This window comes from Notechis scutatus, chromosome 3 (assembly GCF_049901735.1).
Source record: "Notechis scutatus isolate UNSWTSFEM ecotype Mainland chromosome 3, rNotScu1.2, whole genome shotgun sequence".
NCBI lineage: Eukaryota > Metazoa > Chordata > Lepidosauria > Squamata > Elapidae > Notechis > Notechis scutatus.
The window spans coordinates 114,495,411-114,513,457 of record NC_142011.1 but is presented as its reverse complement, the minus strand read 5'-3'; the positions used below and the strand labels follow the sequence as shown (position 1 = coordinate 114,513,457).

Here is an 18,047-nt window from a genome sequence, read left to right as displayed (position 1 = left end):
GGCACCTTGACAAGAAACATGAGTGACTCTGGGGAAAAGAACTCCTGGAAAGAGTTTCCAAAAGAATAAAGAAGAGGGAAAACCCAGGAAGAAAGAGGGTGGAGGTGCCCTTCCCCTTCTTAGTTAGCGGCGAACGAGATTGTGGGGGAGACTAGGAATCCCAACTAAAATCAGTTAAGAATAAAAGAACTGCATATCTAAAAGCAAGATTGTGATGATCCAAGAGAGGCTGGCTGAAGTCTTTTTTTTTCTTCTTCTATCTTTGAAAAGACTTTGTGAAAGACCTGGGTAATAATTCTTTTTCTTTTTAAGTTTTTATTTTTTAAGACATATACAAACAATACATAAAAACATAAAACCATCTTCTATTTTGTATACATACAGTGTGTCAGTTGGTTACGAATCTTTTGTGCAATCCTTTCATAGTTGTTACAGTTTATATAAATTTCATATTGTCAAACTAACATATGCTTATATATTTATCAATTATTAATCATCCATGACTAAACTATTCTATCATTTTATACAAGATATCCCAAATTTTGTATTAACATTTATATTGTACTTTCATCCAATTGTTATATATGTCTACATTATATTTTATATCAGTCTATTAAACTTCTATAACAAAATTATCTATTCTGTTACATTACCATGTCTTTTTATCTAACCATTGATAAAATAAATCCCATGTCATATAAAATTGTTTATCTTCTTCTTCTCTGATTTCAAATGTCAATTTACTCATTTCAGCACAATCCATAATTTTCTTAATTAACTTCCTCCTGCATAGGTATTTTATCATTTTTCCAATTCTTAGCAAATAATTTTCTAAGAATTATTAGAATTTTCTTAGAATTTTCCAATTCTAAAAACATTTACAATCAAATATTTCAGCTCTTTGTTGTATATTTCCGGTATGATTCCCAATAAAAAGATCTCTGGTTTAAAGTCTATATGTTGTTTTATCATTTTTTCCAACCATGTGTGGATTTTAGTCCAATATTTTTTTGCATCCGAGCATGTCCACCACAAGTGGTGATATGAACCAGGTATCTGATGACATTTCCAACATTTATCCGATTTATTCTTAAACATTCTCGCAAGTCTCGTCGGGGGTAGATGCCACCTGTAAAACATCTTATACAAATTTTCTTTATATGCAGTTGACATTGTCATTTTATAGTTTTGAGACCACAATTTTTGCCACTTCTCTAAATCAATCCCATATCTAAAAATTTTCCTTCAAGCAATCATCGTTTCTTTAACTTGTTCCTCCTCCAGTTTAAATTCTAATAAATGTCCATGAAGTTTTTAATTATCTTTTTATCAGTACCCATCAAAATTTTGTCTAAATCAGTCAACTTATCATACATACCTTCTGTTTTAGAATCTTTATCAAATCTAGATTGTATTTGCAAATATGAAAAACAGTTCATCTTTACACCTTGTTCTTCCAACGCTTGCATAGATTTAAGTTACCCTTTTCATTCAATATCTCACCATATCTAACTGTTCCTTTTTATATATTATTGGATAAGAAAAAGCTTCAATCATAGATATCCATAGTGGAATTTTTATGTAGTATTGTCTTTTTATCTTCTCCCAATTCAAAAACAGTGGCTCTTGAATATAATGTCTTCTAAAATACCCCTGTTCCCTTATAGCAGAGGAAAGCATGCCATTCCAATAGCAAGTCATGCCCTTCTAAGGTCAATAGCGTACTGTTCCTTAATGTTATCTATTCCTTTACCCACATCAAACTTGTCACCTGGTAATATAACTCCCAATTGGGCAAGGCAAACCCTCCTCTTATTCTTGCATCTTGTAACAGTTTTAATTTTATTCTTGCTTTTTTACCCTGCCAAATATATTTCAACACAATTCTATTTAAGTCTTCAAAAAACTCTTTCCCTAATCAGATTGAAATTGTCTGGAATAAATATAAAATTCTAGGCAATACATTCACCTTAATTGTAGATATTCTCCCAATCAATGATAATTGTAGTTTTTCCCATTTTATCAGATCTGTCGCAATTGAGTTTAATATAGTTATCCTCCTTCAGTGTGCTACATCTTGGTGTAATATATATCCCTAAAAACTTGAACTTGTTTGTGACCTGTATTTCTAAAATTTCTTCCAACTCTTTCTTTCATCTTGCTATCATATTCTTTGTTAATATCTTTGTTTTATCTTTATTTTCAAAGCTGCTACTTTTCCATATTCTTCTTTTTCTTCTATTAATTTAGGTGCTGTTTCCAATGGATCTTTTAATATGAATATCAGGTCATCTGCAAAAGCTTGCAATTTATACTCTTCCTTTTTGATTTTCATTCCTTTTATTTCTTTTTCTTCTCTGATGTTCCTATTTAACACTTCCAATGTTAACACAAACAGCAGAGGCGACAGTGGACAACCTTGCCTTGTCCCTTTTTTATATCTGTAGATCTGTTAATTCTCCATTTACCATAACCTTTCCAGTATATCGTTTCAATGACTTGGATAATTTTTTTTACCAAAGCCCATTTGTATCAATTGAAGTAAAGACAACTCACATTGTCAAAGGCTTTTTGTGCATCTAAAAACATCAAGGCCATTTGCTTCTCAGGATATGCTTCATAGTATTCCAAAGTACCGTATATGCCGGCGTATAAGACGACCCGGCGTATAAGACGACCCCCCAACATTTCCACTCAAAATATAGTTTGTTATATACTCGCCCCTCTTCCGCCGCCTTCCACTTTTGCACTTTTTTTTTTTGAGGCACTTTTGTCTCGTGGAAGCGATCCCGTGAAGCCGAAAGGAGCAGCCAGCCTTCTCCCAGCTCCCAAGGAAGCGAGGCTCACACCGCCCGGCTCCGCTGAGGTATCCGGCTGGGGGTGTCAGGAGTTGTTACCGCTGACGCGGCTCCGCGGCTCCAGTCCTGCGTTGCCTCGGGAAGGGAAAGGCAAAAAGGAAGAGCCGCGGCTTTTGCCTTTCCCTTCCCGAGGCAACGCGGGACTGGAGCTGCGCGGAGCCGCGCCAGCGGTAACAACTCCTGACAGCCCCAGCCGGATACCTTAGCGGAGCTCGGGCGGTGCGAGCCTCGTTTCCTTGGGAGCTGGGAGAAGGCTGGCTGCTCCTTTCGGCTTCACGGGATTCGTTTCCACGGTGCGCAAAGTGCCTCAGCCGCGGGCAGCCGCAGTGCTTCCCAATTACTATTTGCCGGCGTATAAGGCGACCCGGCATATAAGACGACCCCCAATTGGAGGCATCTTTTCAGGGCAAAAAAGTCGTCTTATACGCCGGCAAATACGGTATCCAAAATAATTCTCACTTTGTCTTTGATTTGTCCCTTTGGCAGAAATCCATTTTGGTCAATATGGATAAAGTTGTTTAAGTATCTTTTCAGTTTTTCTGCCAAGACTGAAGCAAAGATTTTATAGTCTGAGATTAATAGGGATATAGGTCTATAATTTTTATTTTATTTATTTATTTATTTATTTTGATTTGCCAATTGTTTACAAGATAATAAGTATAAATGTATACATAGTTGTGAATACATGAAATGGTTACATATAAGAAAAATAAAAGAATAAGAGAAACAATAGGACAGGACGGTAGGCACGTTGGTGCGCTTATGCACGCCCCCTACAGACCTCTTAGGAAAGGGGTGAGGTCAATAGTAGACAGTCTAAGGTTAAAGTTTTTGGGGTTTGGGGAAGAAACTACAGAGTCGGGTAGAGTATTCCAGACATTGACCACTCTATTGCTGAAGTCGTATTTCCTGCAATCAAGTTTGGTGCGGTTTACTTTGAGTTTATATCTATTGTGTGCTCTTGTGTTGTTATGGTTGAAGCTGAAGTATTCATTGACAGGTAGAACATTGCAATGTATGATTTTGTATACCATGCTTAAGTCAGACCGAAGACGGCGTAATTCAAGGTTTTCTAGTTCTAGAATTTCAAGTCTGGTGGCATAAGGTATTCTACAGCGAGTAGAGGAGTGGAGAACTCTTCTTGTGAAATATTTCTGGACTTTCTCAATTGTGCTAATATCAGATACGTAGTGTGGATTCCAGACTGATGAACTGTATTCGAGTATTGGTCTAGCAAATGTTTTGTATGCTCTGGTTAGTAGTGTGATATTACCAGAGAAAAAGCTACGTAGGATTAGGTTAACAACTCTTAATGCCTTTTTGGCTATGTAGTTGCAGTGTGCTCTAGCACTTAGATCATTAGAGGTGAGTATTCCAAGGTCCTTTACAGAGCTTGGGTCATCAACAAGATCTTGACTATTCAGCTTGTATTTTATTTTCTGATTTTTTTGCCAATATGTAAGACAGAGCATTTATTTGTTGAGATTTGAAGTTGCCATTTGTTTGACCATTCGGATACATAGTCAAGATCTTTTGTAGGGTAGCAGTATTGTCTGTGGTATTGAACAGCTTTACATCATCAGCGAAGAGAACGCAATTGCTCTTAATATGATCACAGAGGTCGTTTATGTAGAGTATGAAGAGAGTTGGTCCTAGAACACTGCCTTGGGGAACACCACTATTGACAGGTACTGGATTTGATAGGACGCTCCCGATTTTGACCATTTGTTGTCTGTTTGACAGGAATGCTTCTATCCAGTTATTCAGTTGTCCAGAGATACCATAGGATTTTATTTTTAGGAGTAGTTTGTCGTGTACCACTGAATCAAAGGCTTTACAGAAGTCTATGTAGATTGCGTCTATTGTTTTGCCCTGGTCGAGTTGTGTCGTCCATATGTTTTTGCAGTGTAAGAGTTGCAGATTACAGGATAGTTTTTCCTGAAACCAAATTGTTTATTGGAGAGTAGGTTATTTGTCTCTAAGTGAAGGATGATGGATTGGTTAATAATTGATTCCATGACTTTACAGGTGACGCAGCATAAGGAGATTGGCCTGTAGTTTTCAACTAGGCTTGGGTCTCCCTTTTTGAAGATGGGGATGACTGTGGCTTGTGACCATAGGTTAGGCAAGGAGCTGGTTCTGAAAGATTTTTCAAAGATTATGCTTAGAGGTTTGGCTATGGCAGTGGATAGCTTTCTTAAGAAGTAGGCACATATTCCATCCGGTCCAATAGATAGAGATGGTTTTAGGTTGCGTATTGCTTTTTCAACATTGTCTTCTGTGAAATCGATATGTATTAGATCATTGTTGTTATCTGTGGTACGGCTAGGAAATATTGGGCATGATCCATTGCTTTTTACAAATACTGAGCCGAAGAATGTGTTAAAGATGTTGGCTTTAATGGTGTCGTCGTTGCAGTCTTTACCATCAGGTCCTATCAAGGAGGGATGGACCTTGAGTCTTTTAGTTTGTTGTTTACAAAATTGTAAAAAGCGCGGTGGAATTGGTGCTTAGAAGGTTTTCCTCTTGTTTAATGTGATAATTGGTGCATTCGGTCTTTATCTGGTGGCATAGATTTTTGTATCGGTTTTTGAAATTGGCAACGTGACCAGATTTGTTTTTCTGCCAGAGTGATCTCTTTTTGGATTGAAGTTTCCTTATTGATATGGGTAATCTGCTTTTTGTTTTGTTTTGGGAGTTGTTGTTGGTACATATAGTTTGATGACTCTTTTGACTTCAAGTAAAAATATGTTATAATGGTCTTCAACGGTATTGCATCCAGTGAATAGAGATTGCCAATCAAGGGATGAGAGATCGTTGTCTATAAGATCATAGTTGCCTTTTTGAAGTTACAATAGGGGATTACATCATTGTGGTGATTTTTGTGTGGATGTATGTTGAGACAAAAGTCGATCATATTGTGGTCACTACTGGAAAAGGGTTCTTTAGATTGTATTCCGTAGATTAGGTTCAAACTGTTGCAGAAGATGAGATCGAGGCAGTTGTTTAGTCTAGTGTTGTTGGTTACTAGTTGTTCCAGTCCCAGATTTGTAATAGCATTGTAGAAGGTTGTGTGTATGATTTCAGTTGTACAATCATTTAGGGTCCAGTTAATATGAGGTAGATTGAAATCACCAAGAAGGATAAAAGGGTATGGGCAGGATGCAGCCCATGTTAGTAATGTATTTAGCTTGTTTACATGTTCGATGTCATAATCAGGTGCTCTGTAACATAGTAAGAATCGAATTGTGATATTTGAGGATAGTTCACAGATGATGGTTTCAGGAAGGGCAAACTCCTGGGTAACTTGGATATTTTTTAGATGTAAGGATTTTTTATAGAATATAGCAACTCCACCTCCTCGACGATTTTCACGATCTGATCTGTAAACATGATAGTCTCTTACTGTGGTAATGGAGTCGGGAGAGATGCATTGAGCCATGTTTCACAGACAAATATAATGTCGAAGTTAGCCATATTTAGGAGGAAGAGAAATTCAGGTATTTTATTCACGAGGCTTCTTGCATTGAGTAGTTTGCATTTAAGGCTGGCAGTAGTTGGAATTGAGGTAGTTGGGGGCGTGCGTGCCTAGTCTTGGGTGATGGTGGATGGGTTGAGGTAGGGTTGTGGTTGAGGGTAAAAGCTGAGTATTGGGTTGAGTGGTTTACTTTTGATACAGTCAGCATGGTAGTCAATGTACAGGTCCTTCTCTCCATTATCTAGACGGTTTTTGAGTTCGATGCGGAGTGCACGGGAGCGGGCACGTTGCTGTATGGTTAGGTCAGGGCGGCAACGGAGGTTCTTATGGATGGTGTTGGTTTTGGCGAGTGAGTTTATAGTATACATGAATTTACGTTTGCTTGATTCATTTTTGCAAATGACCCTGCACAAGCGTGGGGCCACAGAGCCATCTCTATTTTTGAGCTCTCGGTCAATGCGGGAAATGTCAAGTATTTCATCAGCGGAGATGGTTGATGCTTGATAATTTCTGATGATGTTTCGGACAGTTGTGATGTCATCATTGACATTGATGTCTTCTAGACCAAATAAGATGGCGTTTGGGCGTTTCCGTTCACGCTCAACGGCTTCTCTGATGAGAATTGGGATATCAATATTTGTCTGGGTTGTGTTTATTGGTGGATTGGGTTGTGGATTGGATTGTGGTTGATTGGTAGAGATGTGGTTAGTAGCTATTGGATGTTCAGGTTTTTGCGTTGTGTCCTTTTTTTCAAGGTTGGATATTCTTTCTTTTACGGCGTCCAGGGATGCTACTATGATGTTGAGGGATGTTGTAATGGTTTCGATGGTAGGGGATGTTTCAATGGTTTCAATGGTATCAACTCTTTCAGGCAGATCCAGTTTGGGTCTGCATGATTTGCAGATATGTGGAAACTCATTGGATGATTTTAGGTATTGAATCATCTGCTCAGGTAATCCCAAGCAGTCATGATGAGTGTATTTTTTACACAGAGAACATTTGATGGAGTTTTCATTTTCCTTTAGATTTTTGTAGCATTTAAGGCATGTGCAGGAGTCTTGTGGTTCATTGGTGGGAATCATCTTCTCTTTAGGTTGTGGTTTGATGTAGGATTTTTTTTTTGGCATGGTAGGATTGTTAAAATAGTACGTTGATTGAATTAATTAGAGGAACAATTTTGGGTAATCTATATAGCCAATATTATATCAAACAATCAATTGCAGTAATCTCTCAAGTCAGATAATATTCCTGAGCAACAATCAGCCTGAATAGTTAATTACTCTAATCATTAATCAATTAATTACACTAATCATTAACCACACTGTTCATTTAAATTCGCTAGATCAATGATTTTGCTATTCAATTAAATTACATGAATTTTGATCTTTTAAACTAGTCAGTAATCACACTATTTGCACTAAACACTCTAATCACACTAATCAATTAAAAACAATAAATCAGTTAAACCATTAATAAAATATTTTATAGAAATTGATTATCTAATCGTTGATATAGTTGATGAGGTAGAAAAGTTGTAAGATTTGAGGTAATGCGGTAGTATTAAGAGTCTGCAAGGAACGGGTTAATTGTTTAACTGGCAGAGAGGAATTTATCGCTGTTTGAAAAGCAGATCGCTATTACTCTGTAAACAGGAAGTTGTAACACAATGATCCAAGGGTTTTTATCTGAGTGAAGGAGAGATTGAACAGCTCACAGGAAACTATTTGTTTTTGTTTTCCCTTGATGAATGAGATGGCCCTCGCCCGCTTGCCTTTGCGCCTCCGGGCTGTTTGTTAGCGCTCTTTCGCGGGTCGTGAGAACGCTCGCTTTGTGCCACGAACGAATCTTTGTATCTTTTGAAAGGCCAGCAATCCGCCAAACATTTACTCTAAACTAGTTCTATTGGGTCTGAGTCCCGAGGGCGCCAAGCAGAGATAGCGCCTGCAGTCCTCACTTTCTCTTGGGGAGATGATTCTGCCGGCCCTTCCCGATCGTTTCCGGCACTTTCACTTTCCCCTCTGGGGCTGTTTCCTTTCCGCGCCGCGGATGGGCTCAGCGCCGAAGAAATCGCCTCCTTCCCGGGAGAAGCAGCAAAGAACTCGGAAGTCCAAGAAATGCAAAATCCTTCGCTGGGAACCCTCGCGCTTTTCCTCCCCCACGGGTCAGATCGGCTTTTCAGGTGGCCCCGCAAATGGAAGCTCTGTCCTCTGCCTTTAGCAACCGGAAAATGGGACTTCTCCAAGAAAGCCTCGGCGAAGAAAGTTTTTCGGAGCGTCTCGGGCTGCAGAGGCTCTCAAGCGCGCGCTCGCCAGGCCGCCCGCTAGATCCCAGCCGATCGCTCGATCGCCTTACCCAACAAAAGGAAGCCCGCTCAAGATGGGATTCCCGGACCGCTCGCTCAGGGTCGGCTGCAAAGAGGCTTCATGCCAAGCGGCGCCGTTCTGGTGTTCTGTCTTGTCTTTTTCCCCCAAGTTGTTTTACAGACTAATTTCTTTCATTAAAAATGCCGTTTAAACCAGGCAACAAACCAGCCCCTCTCGTTGCGGCCCTTCAAACCTCCCTCCGGCCGCGCTCCTCACCACCTCGCCGCCGCGCCATCTTGAAGCAGTTTTAACTTGCTGCAGGTCTGTATCCTCCTTCGGTATAAGTGTAATATATGCTTCTGACCATGTTTTGGGTATTCTTTTCTTTAGCATAACTTCATTCATAACTTCTAAGAGGTGAAGATTCAATATTTCCTGAAAAATCTTATAGAATTCCGCTGGCAAACCGTCTGGACCTGGTGCTTTTCCAACATTCTGTTTTTTTTTTAAGGCTTCTGTTAATTCCATCATCATTATATTCCCTTCTAACATTGTTTCAATATCTTTAGGTATCTGAGGTAAATTTGCTTTCTGTAGATATTGCTTAACTTTTTCTTCTTGAATATTCTCTTGAAAAATACAATTTTCCATAGTAATCTTGTATAATTTTTTTTCTCCTCATTTCCATAGCAAACATATCCTTCTTCATTTATTAATTGACTAATCCTTTTTGATTCTCTTTCCTTTCTCAATTTATAGGCTAACTATCTGCCTGGTTTGTTTGCATCTTCAAAGTAATTCTGTTTAGCATTTTTAATTTTCTGTGCTAATTCCTCTTTTTCCATTAGTCCCATTTTATGTTTAGTTATATCCATTTTAATTTTAATGTCTTTTTTTGCGGGGACTTCTGTAATTCGTTTTCCAGTCTTTTATAGTTATCTTCCAATGTTTTGAAAGTCTTTTTCTGTTTTCTGTTTCTTTTCCTTAAATATTCTATTATCAAGCTTCTTGTGTAGGCCTTCATCATGTCCCAGAGATTCTGTAAAGATGTATCCTCTTTTCTATTTTCTTTAAAAAAGAAAACCAATTCTTTCTCTATTTCTGTTTGAAGTCTTTTTCCTTTAATATCATATTATTTAAAGTCCATCTAGATCTCCTCTTGTATCCTTTCCAAATAACTGTCACTGGATTATGGTCTGTCCAAGTGCTTGTTTCTATTTCAATCTCTCGTATGTTAGCCAGTAATTCTGCTGACATCCATATCATATCTATTCTAGAATCTAGACCATGATGCATGCCTGCTTGAGTAAAAAGTGTATTGCTTACTTTCCACATTTCTCTCTCTCCATGCATCTTTTAAATTAAATTCTTTTGTTATTCGAAAGAAAGATTTTGGTAGTAACTTTCTAGCTTTCTTTGTTGATTTCTGCGTTTTATAGTCCAACCGATCATTAATTATTCCATTGAGATCTCCCATCATAAAAATATTAACATAGTCCAATTCAATTATGTTCATATGTAATTTCCTGTAAAATTCTTCTTGGTTATTGTTCGGAGCATAAATTGCAATTAAAAGTGTTTTAACGTTATTGTCCATTATTTCCACCATCAAAATCCTTCCATCGTCATCTGTATAGATTAGTTCTGCCAAAATTGTGTCTTTAATATATAATACCACACCCCGTTTTTCAGATTGTGCCAGCGACGTAAATAATTTCCCTAATTTTTTTTGTTTTAATATATATTCATGTTGTTTTTTTTTATGTACTTCTTGTAAGCAGATTATATCAAATTTTAATTTCTCTAATTTGTGAAATAGTTTCCTTTTTAGTAGCCAAATTAAGTCCATTTATGTTAATCGTAATCAATTTTCTTTCATCCATATTAAGCTTTATAAGCGGGTTTTATTACTCTAGTAGATCTTAATTCTCATTGCTCTCTGGGTACACCGCCTACTGCACCTTCTTCTTTTTCTTTTTCAATTACTGCTATACACTCCTCTTGGAATTCAATTAATGACTCTTCCTTTCTTGCTTCTTCCTCCTTTCCTCTAAAGTATTCTAAGTAGAATAGCTCAACGTTTTCAACTGTATCAATTCTGTGTCTTTGTTCCTGCCAAGTGAAAAAGAGGCCTTCTGGCATCTGTAGTTTACTCCTTTTAAGTAACTCTTTAGTCAAGAATAAATATTCTCTTCTCATCTCTCTTACTCTTCTTGGTATCTGTTTCAGCACCACAATTTCTTTGTCTTTATATTTTAGTGTTTTCTCTCTTGCCACCTGCAGTATCTGTGTCTTAATAATCTTCTTAATAAATCTGATGTGGACTTCTCTTGGTAGTCTGTTTCTCATTGCATATCTTGTATAGACACGGAACACTTCATCCATCCCATCCATCATCTTCTCTTTGGTTATTTCTAGCACTTCTGTCAGTATTTCTGTCATTATTTCAGCAAGATTTTCACCCTTTTCTTGTTCTACATTTTTTTTTATTTTAGATTTTTATTTTTTTTTGTAAAAAAGTTTTTGTGTGTGTGTGTTCTTCTTGTAATTTACCAGTACATTTTGGTTTTGCCTTCTTCAGAATTGGCACTTTAAAACATTGGGGGAAAATAATTTTTTAGGGTGGAGATCTGTTTAAAGCCTCAACAAAATGTGAGAGTCCGGATAGTCTGACCATGTTTCGTCCACAAAACCTTTAATAGAAGCCAAAGATGTTTAAATGTGCTGGCAAAGATGTTTCAATGTGGAAAAGGGCCTCAGACTAAACTAGGCCTCATTTCAATCTGATGCATCAGGTCTTTCTCTCTCTCTCTCTTTCTCTCTCTCCCCCTCCTTCCCTTCCAGACTGGCTTTGCTCTACTTTCCCAATGTGCCTGCAGGGCTGGCGCTTCGAGGATGGATGGATAGAGAGGGAGAGAGAGAGAGACAGGTAGATAGGTAGGTAGATAAGTAGGTAGGTAGATAGATATTGGTAAGTAGGTAGGTAGTATGGATGGTTAGACAACAGACAGACAGACAGACAGAACGCGACAGCAGCGGCACTTTGGGAAAGTAAAGCAAAGCCGCTGTCACTGCATTCAAGGTGCCGGCTCCAGAGCGGTGCAACAGTCAATGGGGTGAGCCTGCAGTGCCGGTGCCTCAAATGCCCCCCTGCCGCCTTTTAGCACCCCTCTGCCAGCCCCTTTGGGGGCGCTAAGAGGTGGCAGGGGGGCATTCGAGGCGCTGGCACCGCAGGCTCACCCCATTGACTGTTGCACCGGAGAGGTGCAAGGGGCTCAATGGGGTGAGCCTGTGGAGCTGATGTGTCGAACTCAGTGGCGGCACATCGCAAAAGTAGAGCAAAGCTTCCTGCCGTGGGCTTCCTCAACCCTGCCCTGCTCCAGGAAGGAGGGAACAGCACCGCCCTCTACGACGTGAGTGCCCCGAGAGGGGGGGCAGCTTGGGAGGCTGATCCCTGGCAGGAGGGACACCCTGTAAACTTGCTGTCAGGCACGGCAACTACAAAGAGGGGTGGGCTTGGCTGAGCAGGATCCTGGATATTGGGCATGTGGTCAAAGCCCCCCTTCCTCTGCCTCCCCCTAGGACAGAGGTTTGCAACCTTAAACACTCCAAGAGCCATTTGGACCTGTTTCCCACAGAAAACAAAACACCGGGAGCCCCAAGACATGGATAGGCGTGGCAACTCAATGTCACTCCCACTGAGTCACATGACCCCCCCAGGTTTTGTGGTTTTCTATGTTTTCTATGGGGAACAGGTTGCTCTCTCTCTCTCTCTCTCCTCCCTCTTCTCATCTCTATCTCCGTCTCCATCCTTTCCTCCTTCTCATCTCCTTCTTCTCTCTCTCTTTCTAACTCTCTCTCTTTTTCTCTGTCTATGCCTCTTCCTCCCTCCTTCTCCCCCACTTCCCACCCCCCTTCCCAACTCCCACACCCAGGGAATAACTGTAAGAAAATTTGGCCATGTTCTTTCTGTCTCTGGAAAGATACAAAAATAAACCTTGCATTCCAAAAGGAGTGACAGTCATAGGCTGTTACCTCACAGTGCTATGAGGTTGCTGCCTTAGATCACTGCTGAATCCTTGCAAAACTGAGCAAAGACAGAGAGGGGAGCAGACAGAGCTGAACTGAGCCAAATCTCTCTCCCTCTGTGTGTGTGTGTGTGTGTGTGTGTGTGTGTGTGTGTGTGTGTATATATCTGTATATCGCTCTCTCTTGCTCCCTGTCTGTGTCTCTTCTCACTCTCTCGGAAAGCCCTGCGTGCTCTCCTTGGGGCTCTTTGCTGGCCCCTTTTCTTTCTTCCTTTTGGAAATCTGGGCTGGCTGAAGAACGAGCGAGAGGAGGAGAGGGAGGAGGGAAGCCTCCACTGCAACTTCCACTCGTTCCTCAGCTAGACCGGATTTCCAAAAGGAAGGAAGAAAAAAGGATAGCGAAGAGCCCCAAGTAGAGCACGCAGGACTTTCCGAGAGTGTGAGAAGCTTCTTTTCTTTCTTCTTGGCGAGTTTTTGGAAATCCAGGTTGGCTGAGGAATGAGTGCAAGCCATGGCGGAAGCTTCCTTCCTCCCTCTCCCCTCCTTCTCCTCTCGTGCACACCCTCCAGGCCCCACCACAGCCGGCTCCATGGCTGCTCGCTACTCTTGCAGCACCTGTGCAGCACACTCAAATTTAGTGCACTTTACTCCATCCCCTCCTCCTCCTCCTGGAGCCCATTACAGTGCGGTGCATCGGAGCTGCCGCATTTGAGGTGCTGGCTCTGGAGTGGTGCAGCAGTCAATGGGGTGACCCTGCAGGGCCTTGAACACCCCCCTTCCACCTCTTAGCGCCCCCTGCCAGCCCCCTTGCCTCTTAGCGCCCCCCTAAGGTATCCCACCGCCCCCCAGGGGGTGGTACTGCCCACTTTGGGAACCACTGCTCTAGATGGCAGAGCTACTTTTTTCCCTTCACTTTCGCTCTGCCCTCATGTATCCAATGCCAGGAACAAAAGGAAAAAATAAAAACCTTTTTTTTTTAAAAAGGAAATAAATCTCAGGTCAAAAAGAAGAGTCTTGGTCAAAACAGACTTTCAAAAAATTGTTAAGAAAATACAAACAAGAATAAAATTTTTTAAAAAGGTCCAGTCCAGTTTAAAATTAAGAAGCTTTGCCAAGTTCTAAGTTTCAATAAAAGGGGAAAAAAACTTTCACTTTAACTAGCTTAATTTCACCGCTTAAACTCTTTTGTCATCACTTTTAATTCACTTTAAGTCTTTCAGGGTGTTCTCTTCAAAAAATAATAAGTAAAAGTTCATCTCACCAAACTGTCATACTTTCTTTCAATCTCTTCCATTCCGGAGCTGTCCCAGCTTCAGCAGCTTGAATGGCTGCCTCTCCGCCGCCAGAAAAGGGGCTTTTCCTGGATCAACCAGGGACTTTGCGATGTCCCTGGGATCGACAGGATGTGCCCTCCTCAGTCACCGTCTCTGCGACGGAGATATCAGTGGCGATCTTGGAGCTTCAAGATTGTACGCTGTACTGCCAAGACGCCAGCTCTGCCCCCTTACCTTGGTAATAATTCTTATCAAGAGGCTGACAGGCAGGGCTGGCTGACAGTGACAGAGCAGTTTTGGCACAGACTCCATGATAGAAGAAGCATGAGAGAGATATTTACTGACTATTTGCTAACTCATGCAAAATGCCTGATTGAAAAAAACAACCTGAGAATTGAATATTGAATATTACCTACATTGTTGGAGACTTATTGTTTGAAAGCTATTTGGAAGAAGAAATCAGTATTCCTTCTTGAATCTGTCCTTTTTATTTATAAAATGCTAGAAAAAGATTAGTTGCAGCTTGGATAGGATTGGCTTTACAGATTTAATCATTTTGTGATGCTTAACTAAATTTTTCTATATTTTTATTCTTCTCAGTGTTGTTTCTTTTCCGTTCCCATCATCTCCCACTAGTTTTGTTTCCTCTTTTTGAATATAGCTATATTTTCTCCATATCTCATCCTCATTCATCAATGTGAGGGGAGTGTGCATGTACATGTACATGTGTCTGGTTGTATAGATAATCCTCAAGTTTTGAATGTAATGGAACCAATTACATTTTAAAGTCAAGAGGATGTTAAGTGATACATTAAATGAAAGACTCCCCATCGCTGGTCTAGCCTGTACATAAATGAATGTTACTGATGAAGGAGAATATTTGTAGCTCAGGTTTGAAATGAAGGGTCTTTGGTGCTCTCTGAGCTTTCTTTCTTTCTTGCAGATATTTCATTACCCAAACTAGGTAATGTCATCAGTGATGAAACTTCTTCAAGAAAAGCAAGCTCAGAGAATACCAAGGATCCCTCATAAATGAATGTGGGTGTCATTAGGTGGAATATGGAGTGTCTTAAGTGGGTTGCCTGTGCCTCCAACCTCCCAAGGTGTCTCCTCCCACTCTCTGCTTCCTACCACTTCGGATCCTCAGAGCTGCTTTGACCCCCGCTCCACCACCTCCATCACTGATTGATTGTTCACTTATCTTTTCAAGATCTCCAGAGTTCAAGAGGTTGAGTACAGAAGAAGAACATTGCTGGGACATGTGGCAGAGTTCCAGAAGTGGCTGTTTTTTTCTGGAATGCTGGCAAAGCCCTAGCCTTCCTTCACAAGGCATTAGCATATACTGCTAAACCTTGGGTGAGAGCTATTGCTTGCTTTGCCTCCTTTCCAAGCATAAAAGTATGTGGCTAAAGCTTGGGGGAGAAAATCAAGCCTTCTTCGCTTTGACACTCTAAAATTGTAGTAATAAAGAAGCTGTGTGTTTTAGCCTTTATCTGCATCCTTCATTATCAGGATGAAGTGGGGGAGGGGAGAGACACCTCAAGTTTTAGCAGTTTGTCTTGTTGCACATTCCCAAAATCCCATTGGGCAAAATGAAAGAGAGCAATGTTTCTTTCTGCTCTCAGTGCAAGTAGTGTCTTTGCCTTTGCTAGTTGCCAAGTTGCTTCCCTTCACTCAATGAGGAATCCAGATTCTGGATGAGCAACTTTTCTAAAACAGAGACTAGATTCTGCACGGAGAGGGATTCCTACATGGGTGAAACAGAATGCATTGCTGCTGATATTCCTCTTGCAGTATTTCAAAAAGTCCCAACTGAGAGCTTTGTCTGCTGTTCTCTGCAGCTCAATTGTAGTGAAAAATTGCCACCGTGGTCTAGCAACAGGAGCTAGGCTGGCTTCAAAGGCAGGTTTCCCCAGGAGTAAGATGCACTGGGTTGGAGAAGTTTGTGCTCCGACCAAGTTCAACTCTTAAAGCATGAGCAAGTTCCTTGGCTTTTCTGCCCCTTCCTCCTAGGTTGACTTTTGAGAACTTAAAGGGATGTATGTTTCTCTCTTCCTCAACTGCTGCAAGTGCCTTCCTTCCTTAAGGCCTTGGAAGGAAGGCTAGGGCTTCGCCAGTATCTCAGAAAACAAAGGTCACTTCTGGAACTTTGCCATGTGGCCCATCAATGGAGCCTCCTGTCCTCCTTCTGTACCCCAAACTCTTGAATTCTGAAGATCTTGGAAAGGTGAGTGATTGGAGATGAGGGGTGGGGAGGAGTGGAGCATATGGAACCCAGTGGGTTGGCAAAGCAGGCCCAATATCTGTAAGGGCTCAGTAGGGTAGGAATGGAGGGGATAGGTGGGGCCAGTTGGTCATAAGAATGAATGCCTGCAGGAGTGCTGCAACAGTCATAATTTTGGGACTGGGTCGTAAGTACTTTTGGGGGTATTGTCGTAACTTTGAACTACTACTAAGTGACCTATCTTAACTCAAGGATTACCTGTATGAGTGTGAGTGTGTGTGTGTGTGTGTGTGTGTATTATTTAATTATTTAGTAGAGGAAAAATAAAAAGTTTGAGAAGGAATATCCACCATCTACAATGTAATCAAATATGTGATACATTACTCAGCTAATTTAATTTTTCATCTTTTTAAAAATTCAGGCATTTGGAGCAGAGACATCAGATACAAAAGCAATCTTCCATTAACAGAGATCAACAAGATCCTGAAGAATTTGGAGAGCAAGAAACTCATTAAAGCTGTAAAGTCTGTAGCAGTGCGTACATCTATAATTTTTAACTAGCTCAGTGATCTTCAAGTTTATATATATAAGTTTATAGATATACTTAAGAAAACATATGTATGTATGTGTGTATATATACATTCATACATATGTATATATATATATACATACATACATACATACATACATAGATGCATACATACATACTGTATATATGAGTGTGTGTGTGTGTGTGTACATTTTTTGTTATTATACATCACATTTCCAATTTTGCAGCAGCAGTGTACTGGCTATGTCAAGTCCTTTTTAAATATACATTGTAATATACACTCTGCAGTGGTGGGATTCAAATAATTTAACAACTGGTTCTCTGCCCTAATGACCAGCTGGGTAGGTGTGGCTGGGTGGGCATGGCCAACTCGACATCACTCAAGTCGCAAGGCGCTTCTCCTCGCCTGGTGTCAGGTGGAGCTCCATTCAAAATTCAAGAAAGAAATACTTAGACTCCTTAGATTAGAGAAAATATATCTTTTACTGAAATTGAAGTGGTAGCAACCATAGAATTCTGAATCTGAGGAATTAGGCGCGCAAATCACATATACAAAGTGATAGAAATGTTCCCACTCCCAATAGTTCAAATGATTCTTCCAATTAAAAGTTGTGAATATGATCATGTGGACATCTTCAGGTGGTGATGAGGCCTCTGTCCATTGACCTTGGCATATTTTGATAAAAGTTTGCAGTTGCACAGAGAAAAGCAAGGTAAGCGAGAAATAGAAACCTAAGCAAGAATTTATACTCCCCCCTCCTCATTTTACACAACACTAGAATGTAACACCTCCAGCTCGCTTCCCAGACTTTACCCCCTCCTCCCCCCGTTACTTATGGCAGCCAAAAGATGCAAAGCAATAGTAGAAGATCTTGAAGGCTGACACCTGGTCTCTCGTGACCATGGAGATGCTGCAACGGTTGTAAGTGTGAAAAACGGTCATGTCACTTTATTCAGTGCCACTGTAACTTTGAATGGTCACTAAATGAATTTTTGTAAGTCAAAGATTACCTGTACAAAAATACAAAAAACTTTTTTGCTTGCAAAAAGCTGCCCTAAGCTCTCCCGAAAGAGCGCACCTAGGAGAAGCAATCCTTACAGTAGATCCATTTGCACCACTTAAAGATATCAGCTGATCTCACTTACCTCACAAGATATCCTAGGGAAATCATCCAGATTTAAGGAAAGTTCACATGCCCCCCAGAAAGGCAGTAAAAAAATCAGTGCCAAGCTTGCATCCTGCCTCTTGGAAGTACACCCCAAAAGGACAGTTCCAGGAACCACTAAAGCAGTGAAGGAAGACCTCCTTCCCATATAGAAAAACAAACCATG

General features: G+C 40.4%; 1 protein-coding gene across 1 annotated transcript in view; it reads left to right on the top strand.

Annotated features, from left to right (window-relative positions):
• The window catches only part of POLR3F (RNA polymerase III subunit F), a 70,772-nt gene that overhangs the window by 28,925 nt on the left and 23,800 nt on the right, over positions 1 to 18,047 (top strand). Inside the window, exon 5 of the mRNA XM_026683189.2 lies at positions 16,587 to 16,699. Within this exon, the coding sequence (XP_026538974.1) occupies positions 16,587 to 16,699 (113 nt within the window). The remainder of the gene's footprint in view (positions 1 to 16,586; positions 16,700 to 18,047) is intronic.